The 15,201-nt window shown below is 40.3% G+C and overlaps 2 protein-coding genes across 5 annotated transcripts; one reads left to right on the forward strand and one right to left on the reverse strand.

The window, feature by feature from the left end:
- Window positions 1-1,040: 1,040 nt before the first annotated feature.
- PIGX (phosphatidylinositol glycan anchor biosynthesis class X) lies at window positions 1,041-9,383 on the reverse strand. Of its 4 annotated transcripts, none has more exons than XM_053389881.1 (7): window positions 9,227-9,383; window positions 6,379-6,478; window positions 5,446-5,503; window positions 4,561-4,702; window positions 3,165-3,378; window positions 2,827-2,927; window positions 1,041-1,983 (listed from the first exon to the last, which is right to left on the reverse strand). In XM_053389881.1, exons 2-7 carry the CDS (start codon window positions 6,464-6,466, stop codon window positions 1,825-1,827), a joined length of 762 nt encoding a protein of 253 aa, XP_053245856.1. In that variant the 5' UTR covers window positions 6,467-6,478; window positions 9,227-9,383; the 3' UTR covers window positions 1,041-1,824. The 4 variants fall into 4 exon arrangements, with proteins under 4 accessions (XP_053245856.1, XP_053245857.1, XP_053245858.1 ...); XM_053389882.1 differs by lacking the exon at window positions 9,227-9,383 and adding an exon at window positions 9,129-9,209; XM_053389883.1 differs by lacking the exon at window positions 9,227-9,383 and adding an exon at window positions 9,076-9,130.
- A 37-nt stretch (window positions 9,384-9,420) lies between these two features.
- On the forward strand, window positions 9,421-12,072 carry CEP19 (centrosomal protein 19). The gene is made up of 2 exons (XM_053389885.1): window positions 9,421-10,024; window positions 10,693-12,072. Exons 1-2 carry the CDS (start codon window positions 9,895-9,897, stop codon window positions 11,049-11,051), a joined length of 489 nt encoding a protein of 162 aa, XP_053245860.1. The 5' UTR covers window positions 9,421-9,894; the 3' UTR covers window positions 11,052-12,072.
- Window positions 12,073-15,201: the final 3,129 nt, after the last annotated feature.

The raw sequence follows: 15,201 nt of genomic DNA on the forward strand, positions 1-15,201 counted from the left end.
TCCAGCTGGGAGAGGGTAAGCGGGGCTTCTTTAGCCCCGCGCGCGCTCTCCCGGCTGGAGTGGTGGCACGCAGCTAAAGAGGCTCCTGCCATAGCCGCGCGTCACCTCTCCAGCCGGGAGAGGGTCGTGGGGCTATGGCTTCTTCGCTCCATAGGACGCACACACATTTCCCCTTCATTTTTGAAGGGGGAAAAGTGTGTCCTATAGAGCAAAAAATATGGTAATGTTGATGCACATTCATATGCTTTTCCTGCTGCAAATTCACAGATCCAACTAGCAAGGTACTGAAGGACCTGTATTGAGAAATATAATTGTGCAGCACTTTTGAAAAATATCTTTTGAATAAATCTATGACTTCATGGAGAACTATCTTCATGCTTTTTCTATACAATTTTGTTAGGCATGCTTCCATTTTGATTTTATCAATATAATTTTTTTCATGGAATTATTTCTATTCCATTATACCTAATGAACAAATCCAGACTTGCAGTTCAAAAGTCTTATGTCTCAAATGCATCTAATCTTACCAAAAGGGGAAACATTTAAACATGTACCTTCTTGATGACATGATCAAGAAGACCAGCTTTGGATCCATAGTATGCAGTATAAAACTGTCAAATTGACATTAAACTAAAAGGAAACAAGGATAAGATAAACAACTGAAGCTCACAGCTGTCCTCCCATTATGTGCTACAGCTGCTCATATATGGAAAGTTGAGAAACAAAAATAACCCATCTGCAATTGTTTTCTACAGTGGCTCCCTTCCCCCAAACAGATGCAGAGCAATCTTCACAGAGAACCTGAGGTAGTAGCTGAAGTATTGCCTCAGCGATCATCATTCAGCACTTTGTACGGGGAGAACAAAAGACCAGTGTTAAAAGCATCTCATCAGCTAGCGAAAGATGCCACAAAACAAGTCTTTGATATAGTTTTAGTGGAGACCCAAAGAAAATTCTTGATAATTCAGAGACAAGACCAGTACAGGTAAGAAACAATCAAATCACGTAAATTCAGCCATAAACTGCAGCTGTACATTAAAAAAGAGGTACCGGTATTTTCTTTTATTTAATTTATGAATTGGTATTTTATGCTGTCCACAAATATGGAAAGTGGCACATCTTTCCCTCTGAACCTGTTTTGCATACTAGTAGATACTTGATGTGTGAAGTTTGTTGACAATAGAAAAGTTAAGAATCTTTGGAGCTGCTCAGTTTTTCCATTAATGAAGCAATTTCCTCCCTGTATTTCCTTGTATTTTCAACGCTAATGATTTACATCCAGTGTTTTCTCAGAACTTGGAATAATTCCACCTGTTCTGTTATCTTCTGAGACATATTTATCCAGTTCATGGTTTAAAAATGAACAGTTTATAAACTTCCTTCCAAAGTATTATTGCCACTTATAATTGTTTCTATTTGTCTGATATCTATGATTCACTACACATGAAAAAAGAATCTGTGTTTGGGTTTTTTAGGGTTCAAAAAATTATCCACACCCCCCCTTTATTGGTGATATCAGAATTGTTAAGTTAGGCAGGTTTCACTATTTCAAAATTTGATTACATGGCAATTTTGAAGGCACATATTTATCTGGTACTAGATCAGCCTATTCAGGAAACATGTACAAAGTTGTGGGGAGGAGACTAGAACAGATCAAAAGCAATGCAGCCAAGCATATGATACCACACAGTCAAGTAAGAGGCACTTGGCCTGCTCCCAGTCTGATGCTGGGCCAATTCTAAACCTTTTCTTCTGTTCCTGTCTCTGGTTTGTCTGGTGTATTTAGACAGTTTTTCCATGATGATTCAATAACCTTGTTTGGTTTTACTGTGAGCTCTGAACAAAGGAGAAGCATCCATGCTTGAATAAAGCTGAAAGGATAAGACTGGAACACAATATTGTGGTAGCAAGAGTCCCTGTGCATACCAACATAAGATGGTGTTTGAGCCCAACTGGTATCTGCAGTTTCAGTTCTTTGGTTACCTACAAAAGAAGATTTGCACGTTAGAAGTCAAATAAGGCCACTTTCATTCAAAATGTATATTCACAATTTAACTGTAATCATTTCTCTTCCTATATTCTTTAATTTAATATGTATTGCAATCCAGCCGTCCCATACTTTTCAGAGCCTGGGGCAGCTGCTCCCTGCTTCCTTCAGAAGCAGAGAACGTACCGGTAACCTTCTTGGTCTTCCTTGTCAGACCAGAGAAGAACTGCTCACATCATAGGGAAGAATAGATAATCCAGCCTACCACTCAATTCCAGTTACTTTATCCACATGAGAAAATATCTGCCTCTTTCCCCTTCCCATGATTCCCTCTGAGGTTTATTAGCCACCAGGAACAGTGTGGAAGTTCCCATCTTCATATCAGTCCCACCCTTATCTACCTACAGCCTATACTGGCTGCTTTCTGGTCAGGTGACTTGCAAGCAAGCAGCTTCTTAGCCTAGCAGTCTGTTTCAGCATCTTAAAAGTTGCCTTGCACCAACCAACTTTACAGCGCAATCCTACACATGACTATTCAGGAGCAAGTTCCAGGAAGTCCAGTGGTGTTTCATCCCATGTGCAGGGAACGGATTGTAGCCTTAAATCATTTTTCCATATAACAATGTGGTGAAAAATTTGAAGATTAGCATTTCCAGCCAAACAGCCTTCTCATCTGGAAACAGGAGCTACAATCTTATGAACGTTTAGGCTACTAAAATCCAAGTGGAGCCTATTTACCAGAACCAAGCAGTGACAAAAAATTAAAACAGATGAATCAAAATTGTTACAGACAGATCTATTTCTAGTAAAACTAAGAGATGTAAGAAGTATGAACACACATCTTTGAACTTCATGCTATCCCAGTGGCATGTGTGTATATTCTTCTGAGAACATGGAGCTTCTATTTCAGTTTCTTTCAAACATTCCAGTGAAAGGAAGACTAAAAGAGAGGGGGAAAACAGAACATAAACTTAATATTCAGGAAAGAGATCACTCATATTTTTCATGAAGTATGTCTCTCAACTCTGTATCTATCTTTACACATCTCCTTAATGCTTCTATAAAAATATAACATTTTATCCCCAAATTTTTAATGATTCTATATTGCCCTGTTTTTATTCTTCTTCCAATTGTTCCCATTCTCATTCCCCAAAGAAGAAAAGTCAGTCTCGCTTACATTTTTGGCAATGCATCAATAGATCTGGACTCTTCAGTACAGTAGAGATTTTCCCATCATTTTCTGCTGGCCGATGATACCGGCAGTGCAGAGGTAATAATGCTCTAAAACAGGAAAAGCATTCAGGGTCAGGTCTCATATAAACGAGGACAGAAACGTCAGCAGCTAAGTACTCAGGAGCTTCCAAATCTATGTTATCTGCCATCATCAATGCCTGTAGAAAAAGTATAACAACATAATTAAAAGCAGGGCATTATTTCAGAATATAATCCCATTATAGGCAGTAGCACCACAGCCATCTTGCAGAGAAGCCCCAAGGCTGGTACCAGTGACTTATTCATGTACAGTACTTGTCTGTTAGTAATGCAGTACAGGTGACTCCTCACTTATGTGGGAGTTACAGTCTGTGAAAATGTTCATAACTGGGAAGCCCAGCGCAGTATCTATAGTTTCCTGCCCAACAGCTGTTGAGTGGGGTAGAGTGGCAGAAGGGGGAGCTCCTGTATGCCATTTTTGAGCCTTTGGAGGCTTTTTTTCTGGACTTCTGGCTCACTGTCGTCCTCTTTGGGCTCTGGGGAAGGTCTCCTTGCGAGCCACAAGGACTTTCCAGCTCTCTCCCACCATTTCAGGTTAGAGTTTGTTTATCTGTCTGTCTGTCTGTCTGTCTGTTTGTTTCTTGGCACTGCACATATATGCAGTTGCACATGAGTCGATTGTGTGTAAGTGAAGGGGGGGATGCTTGTATTGTGAAATAATGTTCTTAACAACAACTTAACAATGCAAGCGAAAATTGTCAGGGGTGTCAGTAAAGTAAAATGGAAGTTAAAAACAACGTGAGTAATAAAGACAACTTCAGAAAGAAGCAGGGGAGACACTGTATTGTTTTTGGCAAATACCCAAAATAGACTTTTGTCTAGCCCCTTATGTGATAAAATCTCATCTCCAATGGTTTCTTAATCGAGTGCCTACTTGTACCTTTAAAACATGAACACAGGAATGTAACATTACAGCTAGCACTTACAATAACAGTTCCAAGGATCCAAAAAGCTATGTAAAGCCAGTATGATTTGGTCTGTCTTTGATTATCAAGCCTTTATGCCATAAGTAGCCAACCTGGTGCCCTCTAGAAGTTGTTGCACTACAACTCCCATCATCCCTGACAATCCTATACACACTTACCAGGAAAAGCAAGTCCCACTGAGTTCAGTGGGGCTACCTTAAGAGGAGGTATGTATAGTATTGATCTGCCACAGATAGAGCAGTTAGGCTTATAACTGTTTGCTTCCAAGAAGGGACAGGTGCTTCTATGCCATTAGAAGCCTAACTTTATGCACATCTAGTTATTTTGTGCCCTATTAGCTTTCCCTGCCCACAAAAGTCATCCCAAAAACCTTACCTCAGTGAGATTGTGCTTTTGTAAAGATGTCAATTCATAGGGATCCACATATAGTCCTTTTGGTAAGTGTACCCTAGTTGCCACCATGCAGCTTCTGAGGCTTTCGTCAGCTGTACTGATATTTACCCGAATCAGCAGATTTCTAACATTTAAAACAAGAAGCTTTTACAACAGAATGCCATCAAAATATACCAATCTCACTTGTGTATAAAGTACTTTAAAAGACTGTGTTACTGTATTTTTTAATCTGCAGATTTTTTTTTCCTATGGCTACAGGGCACCACATACTTGGGTCTGCGGAAACTGAGAATGTTTCTGAGAGATTTATCACTAACATTCAATTTTATTTGTTTTAATTGTTGGTTGTAAGTTGTTTTGTGTTGCCCTGGGCAAGTTAAAGCAATTTACTAACTAACTAGTGTTTTACTTGTAGCTGTGTGTCTTTTTCCATATTTCTGCTCTGAGACCATTTTCTGGTATGTGGCAATAAATAAATGGTAATAACCCCCACTGAAACTCAGAAGAAACTCACAACATATAACTTTTTCATCTTTGTATTACTGGACAGTTGAAGCTGAGAAGTCTCAATCTAATTGGCTCTACATTGCTTTAATTGGAGTAAGATTCAATACAACTAGGTATTGGTCCAAGTCGTCTATGAATCCATGTGACTTAAGATAGACTGCAACTTTTATTAACAATTGTTCAATAGAGTACCAGCATCCCACAGCATCCATAAACATGCCACTAGTACATTTAGTTTAACATATCAGTTCACTTGACTACGTACATAGTGCCATGGTAAACCAGATGCAAAAGAACTCATGTCTTATTAAGACACTAATAACAGAACCACTAACCAATATCTGTTTATCATAAACCCACCTGTGAAAGCCATCCTTCAAAAGCTGTTGCCTGACCTCAGGACACATGTTCTGTGCATCTATAAAAACAGAAAATACATGAGAAACTGACATATTTTCAAGCAATCTAAAACACCATTTCAACACAGTCAGAGTTTGTTCTTCTGTTCTTTAGGAGCGCCTTTTACAGGACAGAGAAACTGAAGTATTTTTGATCAATAAAAAGATTATTCTCTCTTGAAGCCATGGCAGACAACAGACTTTTAATCCAGTCTTGCAATTAGTTGCTGACTAATGGCCTAAATAACCCAGTGGCAACCACACTAGCCCTACCACCAATTCTAGAAGGCACAGCTTACAGCTAAAGAAAAACAAAGGATCTATGTTTGCAGTGAGCCTCCCACCACAAAAAACTGAGCCTTCCAACAACCAGAACACTCCATTGTTTCTGGCAGTGTTCCCTCTATGTCAGAGAGAGGGAAAGACGCTAGCAACAATCAGAAATCATCATTGTGTTTCCCTGGGTAGAGAAGCAATGCATAAATCAATGGCTGCTGATTTCTCCTCAAGGTGGAGGAAGACATTCAAATGCAGCAGAAGAAGGGATGTGCTAGTCGTAGATATCAAAACACTTGTTTCTAATTAGGCAGTTTAAATATTGCCATCTAACCACTCACAATGGTCCTGAGTTACTCCTGTGGACTCAGTGGACTGCTCAACAATGTAAAATGATTTTACATAAAGGAAAAAGACATAACATAAGCTTATTGAATGTGTTAGAATATAGTCAATATGGCAGTGAAGTGGATTTGCATACATATATTAAAAATGCAAACACAGTATCAATAAAGGACAGTTAAGCACTCTGCAACACATATGGAATCCAAGAAAAAGAATAATGTACAACATTTGTTCACCAAATAGCTTCGGGAAAATAACATGGATTTCAACTTACACAAGCATTTTGGTATGCACACACAAAAAATGATCCAAAATGAGTGCATACTGGTCTGAAGAAGCACATTCTTTTCCTGCTGAAACATCTCAGAATAAAACTGCAAGGAAAAACAAACCACATTAAAGAATAGGAGCTTTTGTCCATGGCTTAGAATTTGATTTGTGACAAAACTGTATGGAAGTAACAGTAACAATTAATTCACTCTAAGACAGGGGTTGTCAACTTGGTCCCTACTGCCCACTAGTGGGCGTTTCTGGATTCTAGGTGGGCAGTAGGGGGTTCTACAGCACAAGCTGAATCCTCCTTCCATCGAGCACTGGTGGGCAGTAAGGAAATTTTACTATCAAGAAAGATGAATTAGTGGGTGGTAGGTATAAAAAGGTTGACTACCCCTGCTCTAAGGTAAGTCTTTAAATGGAAATCCCCATGAAAGAAAATAATAAGCAAAGTGAAACATTATTGCTTTTAGGGTATGTGCATTTTTCCAGACCTTCTCAGGATTGTATCACAGCATGCTTTGGCTCAAACTATGAATATTTGTGCCCCAATTACACTGAAAGCCTGAGATAATGTAGAGCTTTACAACAATGAAGGAATATAAGATATACACTGCCATGTCCATATGGGCCTTGCAATTAGCCATCTGAAGGGCATGTTTAAATCAATGCTATCCCTGCTCATATGTCTCTGAAACCCAGTGTCTGTAACAAAATTAACAAAAGTGTAACTTAGAATCACTTAACTCAGTCATGTGAATACTCTGATCATAATTATAAAAAAACCCTCTGCAACCAAGCCTGGAAAGTTAGATGTCTGTATTTAACTTATCTAGCCTACACTGCATTGTTCTAGTTAAAAATTTATTGTGTAGTAAGTGTTCATGATGAGCAATGCACTCCCATCCATATCCTCAGACAAGAAAAGATAATGTGGCAGGTGGGTGGGGAAGTGACTCCTGCTTGGAGGTGGAAATTGGCACTGTGGGAAGATAACCAAGGAGAATCAACACTCTATTCATGTCACTACAACATATACAGGCATATGAAGTTGAAGCGGCACCTAAGCCATCTTGTCACAGAATCAGAGATCACAAGTGTATAGCCTGTGAAGAGAGCTGTGTATTCCCCTTTCTTTCCCTCTTTGGAAGAAAACCAGGGACATAACTACTCCACCCTACAGCCTTATCCATCCACTGTTGTGAATGCTCTTTGAAGATGCCTTGACAGAGATACTGTCCATGTATATAATAATAATAATAATAATAATTTATTATTTATACCCCGCCCATCTGGCTGAGTTTCCCCAGTTTCCCCAGCCACTCTGGGCGGCTCCCAATCAGTGTTAAAAACAGTACAGCGTTACATATTAAAAACTTCCCTGAACAGGGCTGCCTTAAGATGTCTTCTGAATGACAGGTAATTATTTATCTCTTTGACATCTGATGGGAGGGCGTTCCACAGGGTGGGCGCCACTACCGAGAAGGCCCTCTGTCTGGTTCCCTGTAGCCTCACTTCTCGCAATGAGGGAACCGCCAGAAGGCCCTCGGCGCTGGATCTCAGTATGGATTATATGGATTTATAAAGCCTTAATGTGGCCGAACAAATCATATGTATGTATGTATGTTACTTTGTATGTATTATTATGTATGAACTGGCACTTTTACAAGCACCACTTGCAAGAAACCAATACTCCAGTGTGACAGCACCTATTCTATGGAACTCCCTCCCCACTGATATTAGGCAGACACCTTCACTGTATTGCTTTTGGCACCTGCTAGATTTTTTTTTTAGGCAAGCTCACCCATACTTTATTTAATTATGTACATTGTTAACAACTGTTGGTTTTACTTACATTTGCTCTTGACATTCAATTTTATCAATACTTTAATGAATATTTTTGTTCCGTTTATCATTTATTTCACAAAATTTATATACCACTTGATTGTAACCACCTAGGGGTTTTGGATGATTAATCAGTATATAAATTCTGTTAAATAAATAATATAAATAATGTGTTTCCAATCTCATGCCCACTATATATTTATATCATCCATAAAAGAGTGCTCCTGTTTTTGCCAACTATGTTCTCTTGGGAGCTTTTTGCTTCACAGCCAAAAATCCTGCCCGAGCCATCAACAGACTTACAAGGAAATAAGCCCCAGTGAAATAATATATATTTTTCCTCCGCATAGAGCAGGAACCATATATATATATATATATATATATATATATATATATATATGAAGACCCTTCTACTTGTATTAAAGACACTTCTGTCAGCAGTTTGGACTCTTTTAAGCAAATTAAATTATTTTGCAAACTCGCACGAGGCGGGAACATTCAACCTTCCGAGGAATACCTATCTCAAGCATTTGGGGGCACAAAGGGAAAGAGGGGAAAGCAATCCGAAAACTAGTGACGGCGAGTGCAACTTTCTGAAGCAGAAACCACCCGAGGCTCCCCCGGAGAGGAGAAGATCTAGCGGCGCCCCAGGACGCAGCCCTTTCTCTTGGTCTAAATGTCACTCGAGGCGACGCTGCTAGGCGACCATTCCCACGACCCGAAGGCTGGCGCCCGCAGGGCCACTGAGCTCTCCCACCCGCTTCCCGCAAGCACCCAGTCGAGAGTATCCCCTCGGAATATGCTGCCTCCCGGGCTGAAGATACGAGAGCGGAAGGGCCAGCTCTTCCCGCACCTCGAGAGGGCCGCGGGGTCTAAACCCCACGCAGCCCAACGGTGCCCCCTTACTTCATGCACGCGCCGCCTCTTCCGCCCACAACCAAGGTCCTCCCCTCTTCCAGAGCGTCCTCATGGGCGCCTGACTTGGAGAGCATAGTAGGACTGACCTGCACCTAGCCAGGGCCTCCGCCTCCGCCTTTCTCAGGACCATAGGGAGAAGGAAAGGATACGAGGAAAAGCAAAGAGAAGCTCCGCGGAACCTCTGCGAAGACGTCCCTTCGCAGGCACGTTCAAGGACGGCAATGCCGAAGGGGGCCTGATGGAGCCACGGCGGCGGTGGCGGCGCCGAGCCGTTGTCATGGTGACCAGTTGGATGCTGGCGCGCGTGCGCCGCGCTGCGGCTGCAGCCGATGCAGAGGAAAGTAGGAAGCAGTGAGGTCCTTGGGGCCTCGGAAGGAGGGAGGAGGCGCGGTGCGTGCGCAGGCCGGGCAGAGGCCGGGACTCGGTTTCTCCTTCGCCTGCCTTAGTCGCCCTGCTCGCTTTTGGAAAACAAACTGTTTTTAAAAGCTGAGGCGCTGAATGGGGTCTGAGAGGGATCCTCTCCTAGGTGGCGAAATACGAGTCTCGCTATTCAGTGCACAGTGCCACTCAAGGATGCCGTTGTGAAGCCACTGGCAGGTTTTAATATCTGAAGTGGGACCCTGTTTCATAAGCGGTTTTAAACTTCTTGGTCCTTTTAAACACCGCTAACGTGTCTCAATAGCTTATCAAAATAAAAAGTTGGGTTCACTGGGCATGAATGAATGTGGTGTCTTCTGACTGAGCCTACAGCAGGATGTCTTACGTGGCAAAGAAGTGCGGCATCAAATTAAACCCTCCCTCTATTGTTTTAATCTATGAAGATCAGCTCAGGAATAATATACGCAAGCGCATCATGCCTATCCGGAATTTCTCCAAGTTCTCAGGTATAGCATGCTTATTTTTCTAACCTATCGCTGGTCCCTTCCCCAAATAGGCAAGTTCAGATACTGCTGCCACCACAGGAATTTGTCTAGCACAACCTTCACCAAACTGGTGCTGTCCAGATTCTTTGAACTACATTTCCCAGCAGCTCCAATGAGTGGCTGTTGGCTAAGGCTGATGGGAGTTGTAGTCCAAAACTTCTGGAGGGCACCAGGTTGATGAAGCCTGATCTAGCAGCTCAGCATTGGAGATGGTGGACAATCCAATATGCAGGGGGAAAGGAATAATTCCTTAAGCACAGGTGGGAATAGTGGCAGCAATCTGTAAACTACACATTGTTTAGTTATCATTGAATGCACGTGACCACATTCAGGATTGCATTTGAGAAAGATACTGCTTCAGCCATTTAGGTAGTTCTTAAGCTTTTGTGCGTTTTATAGTGGAATTTGGCTTTTCACTCTACAGAAGGCAGCAGGTGTGATATATATATATATATAGTCCGCATCTCCCTCTGTTCCTCACAAATAGGTGGGAAAGAGGTGGGAAATAGTCCTCAGAGACATATATTTCCGGATTAGCTTTAGGAAAAACATTTTTAAATGCATATTTACAAATAAACAAAATTATGATTTTTTTGTTACCTGGACTTTTTGTCTTTTCATTGGTGCAGATTGCAGCAGGGCAGCAGAACAGCTAAAGAATAATCCTCGGCACAAGACTTATTTAGAAGGTGTCTCAATGGAACAGCTACAAAAATTACACAATTTGCTGAGATGCCAGTTGGGGGGACAAAATCTGACTCAGGGTCTGGAGCAAATTCAGCGGGAAGAAACAATTGACCCAGAAGAGGACCTGAACAAACTAGATGACAAGGAGCTAGCCAAAAGGAAAGAAATTATGGATGCATTGTTTGAAAAGAATAGGAAAAAGAAAGATGACCCCGATTTTGTCTACAATGTAGAGGTGAAGTTCCCACAAGAAGAGCTTGAAGCCTGTGAGTGGGATGATGAATCAGATGATGAGTTTTGATCTATAATCAAGCCATGGATTGATGAGTCTTCTCATATTGGGAATATATATCTCATGCCCCTTCATATTTTAGGAACCAAACTTGAGTAATCAGCTGCTACATTTTATACTGTGAAATTAGATCAAGACTTACATTTTTTTTAAAAATGTAAACATGTTAATGAAAAAGTGTTTGGAGGTGCTTGATGAAAAAGATACAACCAGACTCAAAAGAGTTTTATATATATGTATGCTAGTTCTTTGCCGTTGTAAATAAAACAATGGATCTACTTCAGTACTTCACACTGCAGCATTAACTTTGCAAAAAAATTAACTCTGCAAGTAATTGATGTCTTATTTATTGTTTTGCAATGTTGTTTAATTACCAGAGGTACCAGTTTGTTCGTTGAACTTCCAAACTTTCAGTTACCTCTCTAATTTTTTTTTAATTGCATCAGAATATGAGCTGCAATATTTGATAGTTGCAATATTACTGTTTCACACTAAAGTGATACTGTTGTTTTTTTGTTTTTGTTTTTAAAGAATTGCTTTTGGGGAATCACAGTGAAACCATTTATGTTTAAGTATGCAGGGCTGTGTTGAAACTAATGCTCTTAAGTTATTGTTAACATGGGGTTTTTGGGTTGTGATAAATAATGATTTAGAAGTCAAATTAATGAGCAGTCCTAAAGCCAGCTGAGAGGCCATTAGAAACATTAAGCAGCATTCTGCTAGCAAAGAGGGAGTCCTTACAACACTAGCAGAAAGCACTGCTAGCATATAAAAGTAATAGGGGAACAGGCGGGGGGGGAAACTGCTCTCCCCCTTTCTACCTTGATTGGAGTGAAGGAAGTGATTATTCTTTTGCCACAGAATCAAACAGACACTAACTTAGGATTGTTCTGTTTCAGTTAGTCTTTTATGTGGTGCTAATAATGGATGCGTTATTGTGATACTGAAATGATATGCTTTCTGTTTCCATTTTTATGTAGTCAGACCTAAAGAAACAACTGTCCAATAAAGTAATTTTGAAAAACTGAAAGAGTCGGTAATGTTGACAGAATTAAATGATGTCTGATAACAAGAATGACAGGTGTATGAAATCATGGCAACAATAGACTGCTTTTTAGAAAAGGTTATTGAGTCTGCCTAAAGAATGTGTTAGCCACTGTATTTTTTTTTCTAGGGGCCCTGCAGGTGGGCTACTAAATAGTGTAATAAATGTGCACTAGTTTTCCCTTCTCAGTTTCACCTCCATAGCTGGGAGTCCAGCTAAAACAATGTGAAACTGAAAAGGCACTTCTGATGCTTCACCACTGCAGTTCTTTTGTTTATTGATCCTGTTGTGGGTCCCATTCTGTAGAAATTTAACCTAGTTTGGGAATGGGTGTGTGCATGTGAGTTGGGCTCAGATAATATACGAAGACACCACTATATATATATATATATATATATATATATATATATACACACACACACACACACACACACACACACACACACACAAGCAAATTCAAAAATGTACCCCAAGACACATGTATGCAAACTATAAATTTCAAACATATATAAAATTTGGTCTCCAGAGGGCAATGTTTTATTACTTAACTACTCACTTTTGGCAAATTTCTTCACTTTGCAGGAACCTCAGAACATTTAAAAGTATTTCTCCAGGCACAGAGCAGCTTAGGAATAAGTTGTATGACTCCTTGGACACTGTACACTGTCTAGTGTTTGGAAAAGTATTAAAACTGATTAATTGGAATTCATTTATTTTTTAATTTATTTGACAGGAGGCCTTTTTCAGTAAGACATATATGTGTGATAGAAAGTTTTTTGTGAAGTCAATTACATTCTAACTACAACATGATAAAAGAAATGAACACTAGATGCTGGACCTCCTTTTTAATTATAAAAAGAGTACATCTGGGAATGTCAGCTTCCTTCCTATTTTATGAGGCCAAAGTTTAAGTTATATTTAAAATGTCTGATAGCCAAATCAGAAGAAAGACAAAGAGATACAGTATTGTGAAAAATTATTATTATCCCAATGTATGTATTGCCGTTACAGTCTTCAAGGTCATCCCTTGCATGTACTGCATTGAGATCATTTTTCCAAACCCAGATGTTTAAATTTTGGAACACCATCCAATCAGCATGCAGCAATGGTCAGATATGTTCCCACTTGGTCGGCCAGCCACAGAATTGCTAGGCTGCACTCAGATGAGGAATAAATGGAAGTAGGGTGTGAGGATATAGCCTGCTCAGAAAATGATCACCACAAACACAAAATGTGTTAACAAGCTTCTATACCTACAGTGATTGTAGATGTATAATAGGTTACTTTTTATATTAAAAAATTGACTTTTCTGCAGTAAGGGGAAATTAATTGTAAAATATGTGCCAGCTGGCCGTTTGATGATGGTGTGTGGATGCTGCCAAAAAGTGCATGCATAAAGAGTACCAATTTCTCAGTAAGCTGAAATCCATAGACTCCTTTCCCCAAAAATATTTGCAGCACAAATCCCGTTGTTTAGAGTAGGGACCTATGAATCTGCCAGTTTCAGTTGTCTTAAGTTTCCCCTTTTTCCAAACTTAAATTCAGTTCTCTACATTTCCACAGCAGTTTGTGATTTTTTCCTTTAAAAAAAATCTCATGAACACTTACCAGCATTTTAGTGCACGTTTCTCATAATACATGTTTGGAAGCAAATTACCCCTTATATAATGCAATTATATACGTTATTTTAACTCATAAATAGATTTTTTTGTACATTTTCCCCTAATATATGCATTTTTTCCATATTTGGTTGGAGAACTGCATCACAAAATTTGGAGAAGTGTGAATTTCATAAGATAGTCGTGTTTTGCTTTGCATATTGGTTGAAAAGTAGGAATTGGATAGTTTTTCATGAAATTACAAACAAATTCTCCATCAGTTCAGAGGAGCAAGAAACTGACACGAGGGTAGCAATGAAGCAGAAACTGGAGATAAGAGGATGTGGAGTGGAATGGAAGGAGGGATTAAGGAAGCAAGTGGTCCAAATAAGGGATGCTTATAAAACCATCCAAGAGGCCTAGGAATAGGGTGCAGGTACGGTAACAAAAGTCAGAGAGAATGACTGGGAGAAGCAAACTGGGGGCTGTGGGGGTGGAGTTTAACTGTACCTTCCGTTATCCTGACAAAACTATCTTTGCATTTCAAGGGAGGCTCCCATTGCTGCCAATTAATGCATTCACACAATTAACAGGGCATCTAGTTTGGTCCTAAGCCAGCAGGCAAAGGCTGGGATGAAGGAAAGGGAAAGGAGGGAGATCAGAGCTGACTGAGAACACAGAAGGGAAGCTTGGCATTCAACCTACTCACTCCTACAGCCCACATTATTGGCTATATTTCCATATGCATTCCCATCATTTGGTGTGCATTGCACTAGTGGCTAGAGGGTGGGACACAGGCATAAGTATGGAAAAATAATTATTTTAGGAATTGGGTGCTCTATATCACATTACAGAACTATCGAAGGATTTTGTGGAATCCTTATCAATGGGGAGGGGGAAACTAGGCTGATCAAAAGCAGCCACAAATCATTTGGGATAAATCAATCTGTCTGTGAAACAGATGAAATGGAAGGGGATTTGCCAGCTGAGCCACATTCTTTAATGGTATTTTAAACCTATAGATAGATAGATAGATAGATAGATAGATAGATAGATAGATGATAGATAGATATAGTGCACTGCTTTTCCTTGAGGCACTCCAATCTCTGTTCCATGCCCCTCCTCTCACGAAAGATTCTAGAAATGGACCACATAAAACACCAGCAAGCAAACTTGTGGCAGAAAGAAAGTGCAGCAACATCGTGCGGCAGAAGGGAAAAGCCACTGAAAGAGCATGTAAAGAAGCATTGAGGTAAAGGCAGCTGGAGGCTAGCCAAATACACGAGGGTAAGCTCAGCTGGCTGAATATTGTTGTTGCACAAAGCAGGGCAATGCACTGATGTGGCCCACACTGTAGGCTCATGTTGAAAACCTAGACCCCATATCTGGGTTGCATACATGCCAAGCATTTAAAGTGCACAACTCCCCCTCCCAAACTATGTGGGGAACTATAGTTCATTATGGGTGCTGGGAACTGTAGCTCTGTGAGAAGTAAACTACAGTTCCAATAATTATT

Source organism: Podarcis raffonei, chromosome 5 (genome assembly GCF_027172205.1).
Source record: "Podarcis raffonei isolate rPodRaf1 chromosome 5, rPodRaf1.pri, whole genome shotgun sequence".
Classification (NCBI taxonomy): Eukaryota; Metazoa; Chordata; class Lepidosauria; order Squamata; family Lacertidae; genus Podarcis; species Podarcis raffonei.